The 14,077-nt window shown below is 53.8% G+C and overlaps 2 protein-coding genes across 3 annotated transcripts in view; one reads left to right on the top strand and one right to left on the bottom strand.

Annotated features, from left to right (window-relative positions):
* Nucleotides 1–3,820: 3,820 nt before the first annotated feature.
* RBM28 (RNA binding motif protein 28) overlaps nt 3,821–14,077 on the bottom strand; it is a 54,542-nt gene continuing 44,285 nt past the window's right edge. For both annotated transcript variants that reach the window (XM_083401972.1, XM_083401973.1), the window contains exon 20: nt 3,821–3,832. The gene's annotated coding sequence lies outside the window, so the exon portion shown is untranslated. The remainder of the gene's footprint in view (nt 3,833–14,077) is intronic.
* On the top strand, nt 4,419–14,076 carry LEP (leptin). The gene is made up of 3 exons (XM_083400687.1): nt 4,419–4,435; nt 10,339–10,495; nt 12,262–14,076. Exons 2-3 carry the CDS (start codon nt 10,352–10,354, stop codon nt 12,619–12,621), a joined length of 504 nt encoding a protein of 167 aa, XP_083256813.1. The 5' UTR covers nt 4,419–4,435; nt 10,339–10,351; the 3' UTR covers nt 12,622–14,076.

Here is a 14,077-nt window from a genome sequence, read left to right as displayed (position 1 = left end):
CCGTCCTGCTTCCTCCAACCTTCGGCTTCCCGGGATGTCCACGATTTCTCCTGTTCTGAGAGAGGCGGTGAAACTTCTCTCTTTCTCTTTTCTCCGCGCCATTGCATAATTTTATAGACTTCCTGCCCGTCGCCTTTTCTCCGAACTAAAAAGTCTTAAACGGCGTTTCTCCTCAGGGGATTCGCTCCGGCCCTTTTATCACTCGGCCGGCCCTTTCCTGGCACTTTAAAAGACCTTATATCCATCAAATGGCATCGGCGTTCGCCCTCCAAGGAGAGCTACTCTCGACCCACAAATGCAGAGCCGCAGAGGAGATCCCGGCAGACGCCTTTCTAAACCGATCCCTCGCCAGCTTTAAATCCCGCAGGATCTTCCCTCTTCCCTTTGCGGAGCTGGGAAGCGCGGGATCTCCCCGGGAGAGATCTCACCGCTGCGCCCGCGGGAAAACTCCGAACCAAGAGTTCGAACCAAGAGTTGGCGAAGCCAGATCTCATTCTCAGGCGCGCGCGCCATTCCAGTTCGCGGCCGCTTCGGGGTCGAGGACTTTAACCTCCCAGACCCCCAGTGATGGGGGAGGCTCCGCAGCCCCCCGGCAGAGCACCTGCCCTGCACGGCAGGGGGTGGACTAGATGTCCTTTGGGGTCCCTCTTCCAACTCCACAATTCTGCGCGTCTATGATTCCATGCAGAAGGGCCCAGTTTCCAAGGGCCGCCAGGGAGCGGCTCGGCGGGGCAAAGGTGCGCTCGCTCCGTAGGGATGAGGAGCCTTCGCGTGTCATGCAGTCACAGTATCATAGAACTGTAGAGCTGGAAGGGCACCCCCGGGGTCATCTAGTCCAACCCCCGGAGGTGGTAGCTCAGGGATCCCTGACCGATTAGCCACCTACCCAAGGGAAGGGAGTCCGCCGCCTTCCGATGTCTCCCCAAGAGGCAGACTTTCCTGGCTCACGCATTTCCCGGAGAGGCTTGGCGTTCTCTAAGCTCCGTCTCAAATGTGACATTTCAAAGGGACGCAGAATCCCGATTCTGCCGATCGGAACCTGAGCACCGCTTCGTGACCGCTAAAGTGCGGTTGCGGTTGTTGTTGATAATTTTCTTTGCTTTCAAAAAGTACGTGCATTGTCCGTTTTTCCAGGCTGTATAGAAAGCGGTTCCAGATTCCAGCCCCACCTCGGAGAAAGTCCCCCTGGGCTCCTCCTTCCCGCGATCCAGTCTCAGTTATCCATCTGCAGAATGGGAACATAAAGATAACACGGCCGTGGGCAGGGGAGGGGGGGGGATCCAGGGGCAAGGTGTGGGGGCAGAAGAACCTAAGAAGAGCATGCCGGATCAGGCCACTTGGACCATCTAGCCCAGGATCCGAGTGCAAGACCCCCCGCCCCCCGCGGCTTCCCGCAAGGGACATTCAGAAGCGCTGCTGCCTCCATCGCGTTTAGGAGTCAACTTCCTCCAGAATTGGTCTTTTAAAAATAATAATAAGAAATAATAATGAATTTTTATTTGTATCCCGCCCTCCCCGACCCGAGCCCGGGCTCAGAGCGGCTAACATAAAAAGCCATCCAAGTTCGGTGCCATCATTGGCTCCTGTGGAGGGGAGTTCCGTAGTTCATCTCTGAGCTGCGTGAAGAAGGACTTTCTTCTGTCTGCCCTGATTTCCCCCACATTCAGCTTCGTTTGGATGCCCACGAGTTCTGGGGTTATGAAACAGGAAGAAAAAACATTTCTCTCTCCACTTTATCCAGGCCAGGTATAATTTTATATACTTCTGACCTGTCGCCTTTTACTCGCTTTTTCTCCGGACTAAAAAAATCCCAAACGCTGCCATATTTCTTCCTAGATGACCCCCTTCGATCACATTTTCTGAACATTTTCCAGCTCTGCAATATCCTTTGTTGTTGTTGTTGTTGTTGTTGTTGTTGTTTAGTCGTTTAGTCGTGTCCGCTTCTTCGTGACCCCATGGACCAGAGCACGCCAGGCACTCCTGTCTTCCACTGCCACCCGCAGTTTGGTCAGATTAATGTTTGTAGCTTCGAGAACACTGTCCCACCATCTCGTCCTCCGTCGTCCCCTTCTCCTTGTGACCTCCATCTTTCCCAACATCAGGGTCTTTTCCAGGGAGTCTTCTCTTCTCATGAGGTGGCCAAAGTTTTGGAGCCTCAGCTTCAGGATCTGTCCTTCCAGTGAGCGCAATATCCTTTAGACCACTGGAAACGTCCCCAAAAACACGCGCTTATATTTCCCGGCCTCGCAATAAAATCCAGCGTTGGGCAAGGGTTGAAGGGGGAAGACCCTCGCTCCCATTTCGACGTGGGGCGGGGCGGGGGGGGGATTCCTCCAGGCGGGGTCTCTGCAAAGGGCGACCGTGGAAACTCGAGGCTTCTTGCCTGGCTTATACTTGAAAATGCACCAGCGAAATTAAGCGTAGCTTCGTTGCAAGCAAAAAGTCACTTTTGCTCCTGGTGTTAAATTCTCCCTTGTTTTAACTTTGTGGGCGGGTCTTCGTTCACATTTAGTTAAGCCAAAATTATCGCCCCCGATTGGGGGTTTATAAAGATTTTTTTCAAGGGCGCAAGGGAACGTTTACAAAAAGGGACCGAGTCCGAATCAGCAAATCCGAAAAGAATACTGTAAAAGTTTCTAAAATAATATTGTTGACACGGAATGGCCGAGGAGGGGGTTCCCCGGACCCCGTTTCTCCACCCACCCACCCAAAATTTGCGGGTTTCTACCGAGAGTAGGATAACCCCGCGGCGCGCGCTACGAATTCGGAGTCGCCAGTCGAGCTGGAGTCTTAAAAACTTTCTGTCTTTTGGGGCGGAGCTTGGAGTTTCGAATTTGTTTTTGATATATCATTTTTATATATGCATGTATATAGAAAGCCAAAACGAATTCTCAAAGCGTTGGCTAATTCGGTTTTATGCTGTATTTTGCATTTGTAGATCGCTCAGAGAACGCCGGTGGTCGGGCAGCGGATAAATATCGTTAATAATAATGGACAACGTTAATTATTAATAATAAATCATTCGTCGTCATTAATAATTTTAATTGTGAAACAATATAAAGCATCGAGTTACGGTTTTCCTCTGGACGAGATACATGAGGTGAGGTAGTCAGCCTCTGGCACCAGAACAACAACTCAAGCACCGAGTGAAATCCAGCGACGACAGCACAGGAGGAGACCAGCGGCGGTGGATCGGGTCGAATCCCGGGTCCCCACGCAGCTCCGCCTCAGGGCGCGCCGGCTCCGGACGTTCTCCTCCCGCACCTCCTCAGCATCTGGCCTCAAGAAGAGGGAGAAGGAAGAGCGCGCCCCCCCCCCCCCAGTTATGGCCGCTCTTCTAAAGCCGCCCAGGTTGGTGGGCATCCCATCTTCCTGTGGGAGGGAGTTCCGTGGGTTAACTCTGCGCTGCTGAATCTCCCGACCTTCCGTTTCGCGAGAGAGCAATTTTTACGCGAGCAAAACTTTTCTCTCTCTGTCTACTTTCTCCTTTTATACCCTCCTATCACGTCGCCTCTTCCTCGCTTTTTCTCTGTACTAAAAAGTCGTTCCCCCCCCCCCAGCTGCCCCCTTCCCTCTCAGCGGAGTCGCTCTACCGGCTTGAGAATCTCCGACTGCCTTTTCTGAACCGTTTTGCGCCCGCAGCGGCGCCGCACCGCAGACTTGCCCATTAGACGCCGGCGATTTCATTTTCGATCCCTTTCCTTGTGATAAATATTGTTGCTGGTATTTTTCCCTTAAAAAATCATTTATAGAGATCACCAGAATAGCCCCGAAGTCGAGCGAGGCGTGGAACCGGAGCGGTTTTGGAGCGAACGCCGGATTTCACTCTGGACTGAATTCAAAACCGGGTGCGGGGGATCCCCAAAAAATCTGGACAGAAGGTCTCTCCCCCACCCCACGACCAGCGCGCACTGCCCCGATCCCTGAAGTTCACCAAACACAAATTCAGTAACCGTTAATTAAGCTAAAATATTTTTAATTTCTTCCAGGGGTTAGTGGGGACATGCAAAAACACATTTCCCCTATTTCCTCTTTCTGATTTTTTTTCTTTCCTGGGTATTTTCTTAGAAAAAGGCGAGGAAATAAACGCGTTTGGTTGCGGGAAGCGTCCGTTCCTACCTGGACGTCCCCTTTTGACCCCTTTTCTCTAATACATTTGGGCGGCTCCTTTTCCCCAAAAGCCTTGCCCCCCTCCCCTCCCTCCGGGGCAGCGCTCGGGGCTCCCGGGGTAGCGGCGGCGGCGGCAGCAGGGGGTTTTGCGGCGCCGCGGGGTCCCCGCCTCCCGCGCCCGCCCGCCCGCGCCGCCTCCCCCGCCCCGGGCCGGGCAGGGAGGGGCCGGGCCGCGGCCGGGCGAGTTGTGCAACCCGGCGCGCCTTATAAGAGTGTCGCGGCGGCGATGGAGCCTCAGAAGGCCGGCGGAGGCAGCGCGAGAGAGGTGAGCCGAGGCCGGGGGAAGGTGCCTGAATATTGGGGAGAGCGCAGGGGTGATGGGGAGCTTGCTCCAGGGCTGAACCTTCCTTATCGATCCGCTTTGGACTGTCACGACTCCTGGAGCCAAGCTGTCTGCTCGCGCGGCGCTGGGCGCCCCAGAGTGCCTCTGAGCGCATGCAGACATCCTTTGCTACAGCGCGCCGAGGCGCAGGTTAGGCGTTGAGGCTTCCAGACTAGAGGAAAGCCGCCTAGCCGGTGGGGTCCCCGTACCTCTTCCTTCTGTCCCCACAGGTCCCCATCCCTCTGGGAGAAAAGGCCGAGGAGCTCAGCCGGCCTTTTCCTCCACGTGCGTCTAGCTCCGGCTTTTTCCTGACTGCTGCTTCCCTCAGTTCCCAAGGGCGAGGTGGATTGTTTCCGCCCGGCCCGGCACCTCTTCCGAAGGCCAGCCCTGCAAATTGGGCGGCTGGGGGTGGGGGTGGGGGGGAGACCCGGGGCCGCTGGGGGGGGCGAGATCTCCCCGGATCTCCTACCGTCTCCGTCTCCCATTCCCTGCCTCGCCCGGGAGACTGACCGGTTGAGGAGCAGGACGACGTGCGTGTGGGGTGGGGAGTCGGAGGGCTTTCCGGGGCCGAGGGGGCGTCCACACTGCCGCCCCGGACTGACCCCGGCTTCGCTTCGCCTCGCTTCACCCGGGCTGGGCCGGTTCTGGGAAGGATGTGCGGGGAGAGGACCAACTCCCGCCCCCTCCGCTCGCTTTTGCGAAATGGAAAAGGCAGGTCAGCTGCCGCGCAGGGAGGGAGGCGGCGGGGCCGGAGGAAAGACCCCGAGAGAGCATGTGCAGAGCGCCTGTGCTTAGCCGGCTTCGCGGTGGTGCTGCCGAACAAGTGTGAGCCTCGGGATCTCCTGGTTGTGAAGTAAAGAGTAGGGAGCGGGGGGGAGGTCAGTCTGAAAAGGCAGGAGGGGAGCCCACGGGTTTTCCACAGGCTTAGATGCCCCCCCATCCTCCATCCGAGGCTGCGGAGGAGCTAAGTAACCCCCCCCCCCCAGCTCTGATTCTGGGAAACTGGAGCAGAATGAAGCCAAGCAAGAGCCCAGATTTCTCCCTGGGGCTCTGAGAACTGCTCTTCTAGACAAGCTGGGCCTGGATGGGGAAGAGTGAGCAACGTGGGGTGTGGAGCCTCTGGACTGGGGCATGAGAATTGGGGGGGGGGGTCGGGCTCTGCTCTCCTAGAAAATGGTCCCCCAGTCATTTGGGGAAGATCAGTGGCTCAGTGCACTGCTGTGTATGTAGAAAATAAGAAGAGTCATGGAATGACAGAGCACCCCAAAGGCCATCTAGACCAACCCCCTCCAATGCAGGAACCTCAACCAAAGAATCCCCAAAAAGCCTGGCAGGATCAGGCCCATCTAGTCCACCCTCCTTTCCTCACAATGGCACAGAAAGGTCGCTGGCACAGTCTCCATGGGCAAGGCTGGGAGAGTTTCCCCACCTGAAATCCTGGAGGCTAGACCTAGACTGACCCCAGTGCTCTGCCTCTAGCGTAGGACAGCCGCTTCCTCCGTTCCTCATCTGATCTTCTGGCTCCGAGGTCCCACTTCCAGGCTCCGGCAAATGAAACAGGCCAGGGGGCAACCCGGTCAGCCCCAAATGCCAGGCTGGGCAGTGGGCATCGTCAGGTGGCAGTGAAGGGGCAGAACCCAAGTTGTGACCCAACTTTGCAGGCCAGGGGTTTGGGCAGCCTTCTGCTCAGGTAAGAGGGATCCTTGGAGATCCTTGGACTCTGGGCTTCTCTGCAGTGCTCTAAGCGCAGGCCTAGCATTGCTTCGCTTTCTTAGGCTCATGGAATTCTAGAATCGTAGAGTTGGAAGGGACACCAAAGGTCATGTAGTCCAACCCCCCACAATGCAGGAATCTCAGCCACTGCAGTCATGACAGAGGGCCATCCAAGCTCTGCTTAGAAGCCTCCAAGGAAGAAGAATCCTTCCAGTAGCACCGTAGAGACCAACTAAGTTTGTTATTGGTATGAGCTTTCATGTGCATGCAGACTTCTTCAGATACACTGAAACGGAAGTCACCAGACCCCTTATATATAGTGAGAGGGTGGGGTATTACTCAGAAGGGTGGTGGGAATGGGTGATTGGCTGATAGGTGTGGTAAAGCAGTTGACGACTGTTAAGGACTGCAAAAAGCGAGGGGTGAGATGGCCAAAAATAGCTTTATCGCGTATAATGAGATAAGAATCCAATGTCTCTATTCAGACCAGGTCTCTCCCTGGTTTTAAGTTTGGTAATCAGTTGCAATTCAGCAACTTCTCTTTCCAGTCTATTTCTGAAATTCTTTTGTAATAAGACAGCTACTTTGAAATCTTGTGTAGAATGTCCTGGGAGATTGAAGTGTTCTCCTACCGGTTTCTCTAGCTGGTGCTGAGAACGCCAAGGTTTCAGATTTGGGGATCCCTGTAGGGAACAGCTGCCTATTCCTGCATTGCAGCGGGTTGGACTGGATGACCCTCGGGGTCCCTTCCAAGCCTACAATTCTAGGATTCTGCCAGGGGGCCCTGGGCTCTGCTGCTGAGCCACACCCCCTTTTGACTTTCAGCGAGAGAAACAGTGAGCACCAAAGCCACCTATTCATGTCAGCCTCCGATGCCGACAAGTTGTCCCTCAGTGTCCTGAGTTCAGAGAAGCCTCCACTTCGCTGTGCTGCTGGCCCCGGATTCCTCATTTCGGCGTCGTGTTTACCGCTCTGTTATCACGGCGGTCGGATTTATGTAACACCCATGTGTGGGGGGTGCAGTGCAGCTGGATGGCCACGGGCCTCGGCCCTGGGAAGGCAGGCAGGCAGGCAGACTCTGTTCCTGCTTGCCACTGACAGCCAGATGTTGCCAAAACTGTCAACGGCGCTGCTTGAGATTCTCAGGAAACCCACATGCCCAAAGGGCCCTGCGGATTTGCTGGGCTGCCTTAATTTCCTTCCCACCTGGTGCACGGAGTCCTCCTTCCTTGAGATGTTTTGAAGGGAAGCTCCAGAAACATTGGGATGCGGCCGGGATCTTGCCGTGGTAAACACCGTCAGTGGGAACTTCAGCGGGGGAGGCAGATGCGCCGGTGCCCTTGGTGTGGCAGCTGCTGGGCACCACGCCTCATGCCAGGCAGCTTGGAAGACGCTGCTTCCTGGAGGAGTCTTCCCTCACCCCTCGCAAGGCCAGAGCTCAGGAGAGCCATTCAGGCAGCCAGTGTGGTGTCCTGGTTAGGGAGAGTGTCAGACTGGGGCCTGGGAGACCAGGGTTCCTCCCCACTTGGCCCACTGACTTCAGGTCAGTCGCAATGCCTCTCAGCCTAAGCTTCCTCGCAGGGTGGTTGTGTGGGGAGAGAACAGTGTGAGCCAGCCTGGATAGCTCAGTGGGTTAGAGCGTGGTGCTGAGAACGCCAAGGTTGCAGCTTTGATCTCCGTACAGGACAGCTGCATATTTCTGCATTGCAGGGGGTTTGACTGGATGACCCTCGGGGTCCCTTACAATTCTGTGATTCTGCTATGCTATGCCACCTTCAGCTCCATGGAGGAAAAGGCGGGGTGTAACTCTGCAGGGCCATCCAGGAAGCTGGATGTTGGAAGATTGAGGACTGTGGACCCAGTGCGTATAAGCTAAACAAGCTATAGCTTAGGGCCCCACTCTCTTGGGGCCCCCCAAAAAAAATTATAGGGGGAAAAACTGGATGTATATTTCAAAAATATAAGATAAACAACAATAAAATAAAACCTACATCCAGCAACAGTGTTTTGTGTTGTGGAGGCTCCTCTGATGTAAGTCATGGCCCCTGCCTGCTAGCCTGCTCCCTAAAATTTCATTTTTTTGCTCCTTTCTAGAGATAGGGTGCCTACATTCTGCATGGACTGGTTGCAGGGCAACATGGGCAAATGGCTTTAGATACCGATTAGGTCCATAAATTACCATATAGCATATATTCAACACAAAAACCAGCGACAATTTGTTGTTGACAAAGCTTAGGAGCTCATCAAACCTAAATATGGCCCTGGGTAGACCCGATGAAGTCAGTGAACCAAAGTTAGCCATGTCCAATAGCATCAGTGCCCCTACTCTGAGTAGGGCCAGCATTGGACACAGCCTAGAGGAAAAGGAAATACTTTTTTCCACACAGCACAAAACTGTACTGTTGGATTTTCTCCCCCAAGAAGTGGCAACTACAATGGATTGCGATGTGTTTTCGGTTGGCTTGGTGAACACCCAGAAAGGTAGCTACTTACGGAGGCTTTGTAGATTGAGGGTCTTTGAGAAATGGGCCAGTGTGCAAGGGCCAGAAATCTCCCCCTACTGTGAAATTTCACAGCTTATGTTTTGGGGCCCAGGTGAGCCCCATCACTTCTCTCACCAGCCGGCCTGAACTTTCAGGTACAGATCATCTCCCTCTGTTGTTCTACAATGTCACTCATTTGCGTCGCTCTAATTTTAATTTGCTCCGTTCATTAAATTTGTGCTCACGTTACTTTTTGCACGCTGTAAGGAGGAGGGGGGTGTATAAGGAAATTGATTCTCAAGGGCCTCTAACACTCACCTGCTTAGGCAGACTTCTCCTGCCCAAGTGGACTTTGCTAAGAGCCCTTCCGAGTAGGTGAGGGGAGTTAGGGAAGCAAGACCCCCACTGGGGGGGGGGAGTCACTCACTCCAGAGGTTTGACCAGCTCAGCACACTCAGCACCTTTACCAACAATGTGATGAGCAGAGGAAGCCAAAGGAGTCTTTCCAGGGAAAAGGTTAACATGCAAGATAATTAAAAAAGGACATCCTTTAGGCCCATGGTGATGTTCAGTTCTGCACATTTTGTTTTTCACTTGGTTTTCCTTCAGGGAGTGTCATGCGCGCGCACACACACACACACACACACACACACACCGCCCCATCTTTTATCTCCCAACAACAACCCTGTGAGATTGTCCACCTGTGCATTTGTTCCTAAAGTGCCCTTTGAAGGTTAGTCTCTTTCCAAGTTTAGGAAGACTGAGACATAGTGGAATGGAAGAGTTGTAGAGTTGGAAGGGACCTCAAAGGCTCCTCCTTCAATGAGGGAACCACAGCATCTGGTCCAAAGTGAGCCAGGGAAAGAGTCTGGCCAGGGGATTCCACAAGCAGGATCCGAGCACAAGAGCCCTTCTGGTGATTCAGAAGCATCGCTGCCTCTGACCGTGGAGGGCAAGCCACCAGAAGCCCTCTCCTCCTCCATGTCTCCTCCTCTTTTAAAGCCATCTAATTTGGTTATTGGGGGACGTGGGTGGCGCTGTGGGTTAAAGCCTCAGTGCCTAGGGCTTGCCGATTGAAAGGTCGGCGGTTCGAATCCCCCGCGACGGGGTGTGCTCCCGCTGTTTGGTCCCGCTGTTTGGTCCCAGCGCTGTTTGGTCCCAGCGCCTGCCAACCTAGCAGTTCGAAAGCACCCCTGGGTGCAAGTAGATAAATAGGGACCGCTTACTAGTGGGAAGGTAAACGGCATTTCCGTGTGCTGCACTGGCTCGCCAGATGCGGCTTTGTCACGCTGGCCACGTGACCCGGAAGTGTCTTCGGACAGCGCTGGCCCTTGGCCTCTTTGAGTGAGATGGGCGCACAACCCTAGAGTCTGTCAAGACTGGCCCGTACGGGCAGGGGTACCTTTACCTTTACCTTTTAATTTGGTTATCTTTCTTTCCTCTTGTGGGAGGGAGTTCCATAGTTCAACTCTGCGCTGCGTGAAGAAGTCCTTTCTTTTCTCTGTCCTGAATCTTCTAACTTTCGGCTTCTGGTGTTACAAGACAGGGAGAAAACCTTCTCTCTCTCTCCCCACGTTCCCTGTGAGGACACCCCTTCCTCAGGAAACCCAGAGGAGCTCCCCTAACTGATTTCCCCCTTTATCTGCACAGGCTGAAGGAGAAGATGCGCTGCCCCAGCATCTCCTTGTGTGGCTTGCTATGGGTCTGGCTGCCCCTCTTCCACGGCCGGCCTGTGAAAATTGACAAGGTCGTAGCTGACACGAAAAGCCTCACCAAGACCATCATGGCCAGGATCCAGGAGCACCAGGTAAGAGGTGGGGTAAGAACAGGCTCCGTCCCCTCCTTCCCACCTACTCATAGAAGCATTGGATTGTAGAGCTGGAAGGGTCCCCCAGGGGTCATCTAGTCCAGCCCCACAAAAGAATCATGGCCATTCAGTGTCTGACTGTGTTTTCCTGGAGCTCATTGCAGTCTGCAGGACCTTCTGCTCTCCTCCAAGCTGATGACAGCAAGCCAGGCTTCTCCTGCATTAGTACTAGCCACCCAGGCAGACGGCATAGTCAGTAACATGGCACACAAACCAGACAGCCCTGAATGCCCCCTCCTCAGTGCCTGTCTGCGGCAACGGGCTATCAGAGTGGGGAGCATGGATGAATTGCATTGGAGTGATTGTACCAGGGCCCAGGCCTTCAAAGGGATTGGGGGCTGAGTTTCATTCAAAAAGAACTAGGCTTCCTAGAAGGAAGTTATACAACAAAATGTGCAGGCAGCCTTCTGCGTGGTTTCTGTGAAATGAGCCAGCCTAGCTGCTCCTGTCTTTGTGTTTTAGCCAATGAGTGAAGTCAGAACTGTGACTGATGAGTGAGTTGTTTGGAAACCAGCCAATAGGATTTCCTGGGTCCTAAAGAACTAGTGTTCTCCCCTTCCCCTTTAGTTCCCTCTCTCCCTTCCACCTTGTTTTCTAGTCTTTTCATCCCCCTTCCCCTTTCCTTTCTCCCTAGCAACCAGGACACACCTTTCCTGTGGTAGGTTCACTGAGGTCGGGTACATCCTGGAAGCTATTTTCTGCAAATACTACTGCACCATAAGTGCAGGTGGGTGTTACATAATTCTCCCCCTGCAAGCGGCAAATGCCAAGAAATTGCAAAGAGGCCTCAAATGGCAGCTCTTTGGAGCCCATCCCTCGTGCATGCTCACCTGGGAATATGCTCAGCAGAACACAGGTGGTTCTTAGGCACCTGAAACATGCAATAACTAGGCCAAATTAAGACCAACTGAAGCCTTGGAGCTGCACTAATTTTCAGGGTTGTAGAGGAGAATAATATGTAGGTGTTTCGAGAGTTTATTTAGGTCATGGGCCAGGACTTCTCTGCGGTAAACATTTCAACCCTCCCTGCCAAGCCTGCCATAATAATAACAACAACAATTTCTTGCACACCGCCCATCTGACGGGATTGCCCCAGCCACTCTGGGCAGCTTCCAAGAGAGGATGGGTGTCAGTTTGGCATTCTGTGGTACAAGTGTTCAAGGCATGCGCCTGTCTCATGTGCTCCAGAGTGGCGTGAGCAGCAACACTGGGTGACACTCTTGCTTTGGGAAAGCAGCCCTTCCTCCTTCCTTCCATTTTCCTTGAGGCTAAGCCTTGCTGTCAGGGACGTGGGTGGCGCTGTGGGTTAAACCACAGAGCCTAGGACTTGCCAATCAGAAGGTCGGCGGTTCGAATCCCTGTGACAGGGTGAGCTCCCGTTGCTCGGTCCCTGCTCTTGCCAACCTAGCAGTTCAAAAGCACCTCAAAGTGCAAGTAGATAAATAGGTATTGCTCTGGCGGGAAGGTAAACGGCGTTTCCGTGTGCTGCTCTGGTTCGCCAGAAGCGGCTTAGTCCTGCTGGCCACATGACCCGGAAGCTGTGCGCTGGCTCCCTCGGCCAATAAAGCGAGATGAGTGCCACAACGCCAGAGTCGGCCACGACTGGACCTAATGGTCAGGGGTCCCTTTACCTTGCCTTTAAGCCTTGCTGTCATCTGCAGCAGAGCTTGGCTTAACCCCCTGCGATTTCCCTCTTCCCGTTGCAGTTTCCTCCAGTGAACCTGAAGATCAACGGGTTTGATTTCATCCCTGGGCAGCTGCCGGCAGAAAGCCTGGAGGCCATCGACGAGACCCTGCAGATCTTCCACCAGGTCCTCTCCAGTCTGCCTTTGGAGGCCCCCGTGGTGCAAATCTCCAACGATGTGGAGAACCTCCGCAGCCTCCTTCAGATGCTGAGCTCCCACCTGGGCTGCCTGCTCCGCAGACCTTCTGCGGCCGACAACCTGGGCAACCTCACAGAGCTGATGACCGTCTCCCCGTACACGACAGCCGTGGTGACCTTGGACCGACTCCACAAGTGCCTAGAAAGCATCGCGAAGTATCTGGACCACGTTCAGAACTGCTAGGGTGTGCGGGCGCCTCTGTGTGCAAAAGCACAGAGCCTCTTTGTTCTCCTGGCCGGGTTAAACCTCACCCACAGGGTGCGACACCTATGCAAGAAGCAAAGCGCCTCAGGTTACGATATCTGTGATGACAGCAAAACCAGCCTCGGAGCAAAACAGTCACACCTTTACCTGCACCAGGAACTGATCTGCGAATGTTTTTGGACCATCACTGTGTTCCCGGGCATCCTCTCTCAGGGTAGACTTGACTCAGTTCGGGGGCAGCTCAGTTTGCGGGGAGGGGCGGGGGGGTCACTCAATTGTGTCTGGCTGTGGTTTGCATGAATGGGAGACTGCAGGGGAATCATAGAAGGGTAGGTAGGCAGCGACCCCTAAAATCATCTAGTCCAAACCCAGGAGCTAAGCAGCTCCTGACAGGTGGCCAGTCAACATCCATTCCACTGTTAAATGGTTCTTAGCACCAGAAAGTCCTTCCTAATGTTTTGCTTGTATCTCCTTCCTTGTCATTTGAATTCGATGTTCGGTTCTTCCTCTCCAGAGCAGCAGAAAACAAGTTTGCTCCATGTGAGATGCGTGGTTCAAAAAGGAAGACTCCCTATCCTTTGGAGGGGCTTCCGTTTTTCCTTTTTCATTTTGGAGGGCTGATTTGGCTCTTTCATGCTCTCTGGTGAGACTCAGACCAGGCAAAGTGAGAGGCGACCGGCCCCCCAGCCCCCACCCCCCAGAAACCTGAATGCCAGAACACAGGAGCAAAGTTGTTCCTCAGTAGCCCTGAGCGGAGTCTCCAGCAACACAGAGCTCTTCAGTGGGGCAAGGCAGGGCAGGTCGGGGCTGGTTCAGATTTCTAGGGGGCGGGGGTTGTTCCAGGGTGGAGGTACAATTCAGCATGGTCCAAGTCTTGCTTTTGGATAGGTTCAAGGTTATATACTACAAAAAAGAAAAGAAAAAAGGAGCAACGTATTTGAAGAGCAGACCCCGCTCTTAACTTTTCAGACCTCGGAATAACGAATGTAGCAATATCACCCACGTGGATCCAAATTAAGCAAAACTTGGGTTTGCGTCTTTGGCACACGGGGCAAGCCAGCGCTTCCTTCTCATTCTTCAGAATCACTCCTGGGCAAACGACACTTTGGTGCATGTAATGACAAAACCCATAATTTAATTTTTTTTTGTTGTTGTTATTGTTATTTTCAGCAAAATGCAGCCTGGGGTGGGGGAGGGGCGTGTGTGTTTGTGTGGTTTTGAGCTGAGCAGCAGGGCAGGCCAGGGGCGTGGGCGTGGGAATGCTCAGTGATTCCCAGTCCCCGTTTCACGCAGAACATGCCCCTACCGCTCACGCAGGGCCCGGATTCGAGTTTACGGAGGAAGACACGTTAATAAGCAGCAGGGCATTAGATGCAGGCCGTCAGAGGCAGAATTCCTCGTGGAATTATAGAACTGGAGAATCATTGGTCCCAAC

Source organism: Podarcis tiliguerta (assembly GCF_965153285.1).
Source record: "Podarcis tiliguerta genome assembly, chromosome: 10".
In the NCBI taxonomy this organism is placed as follows: Eukaryota; Metazoa; Chordata; class Lepidosauria; order Squamata; family Lacertidae; genus Podarcis; species Podarcis tiliguerta.
Note: the sequence above shows the minus strand (reverse complement) of the source record. Positions and strands in the feature narration are given on the sequence as shown.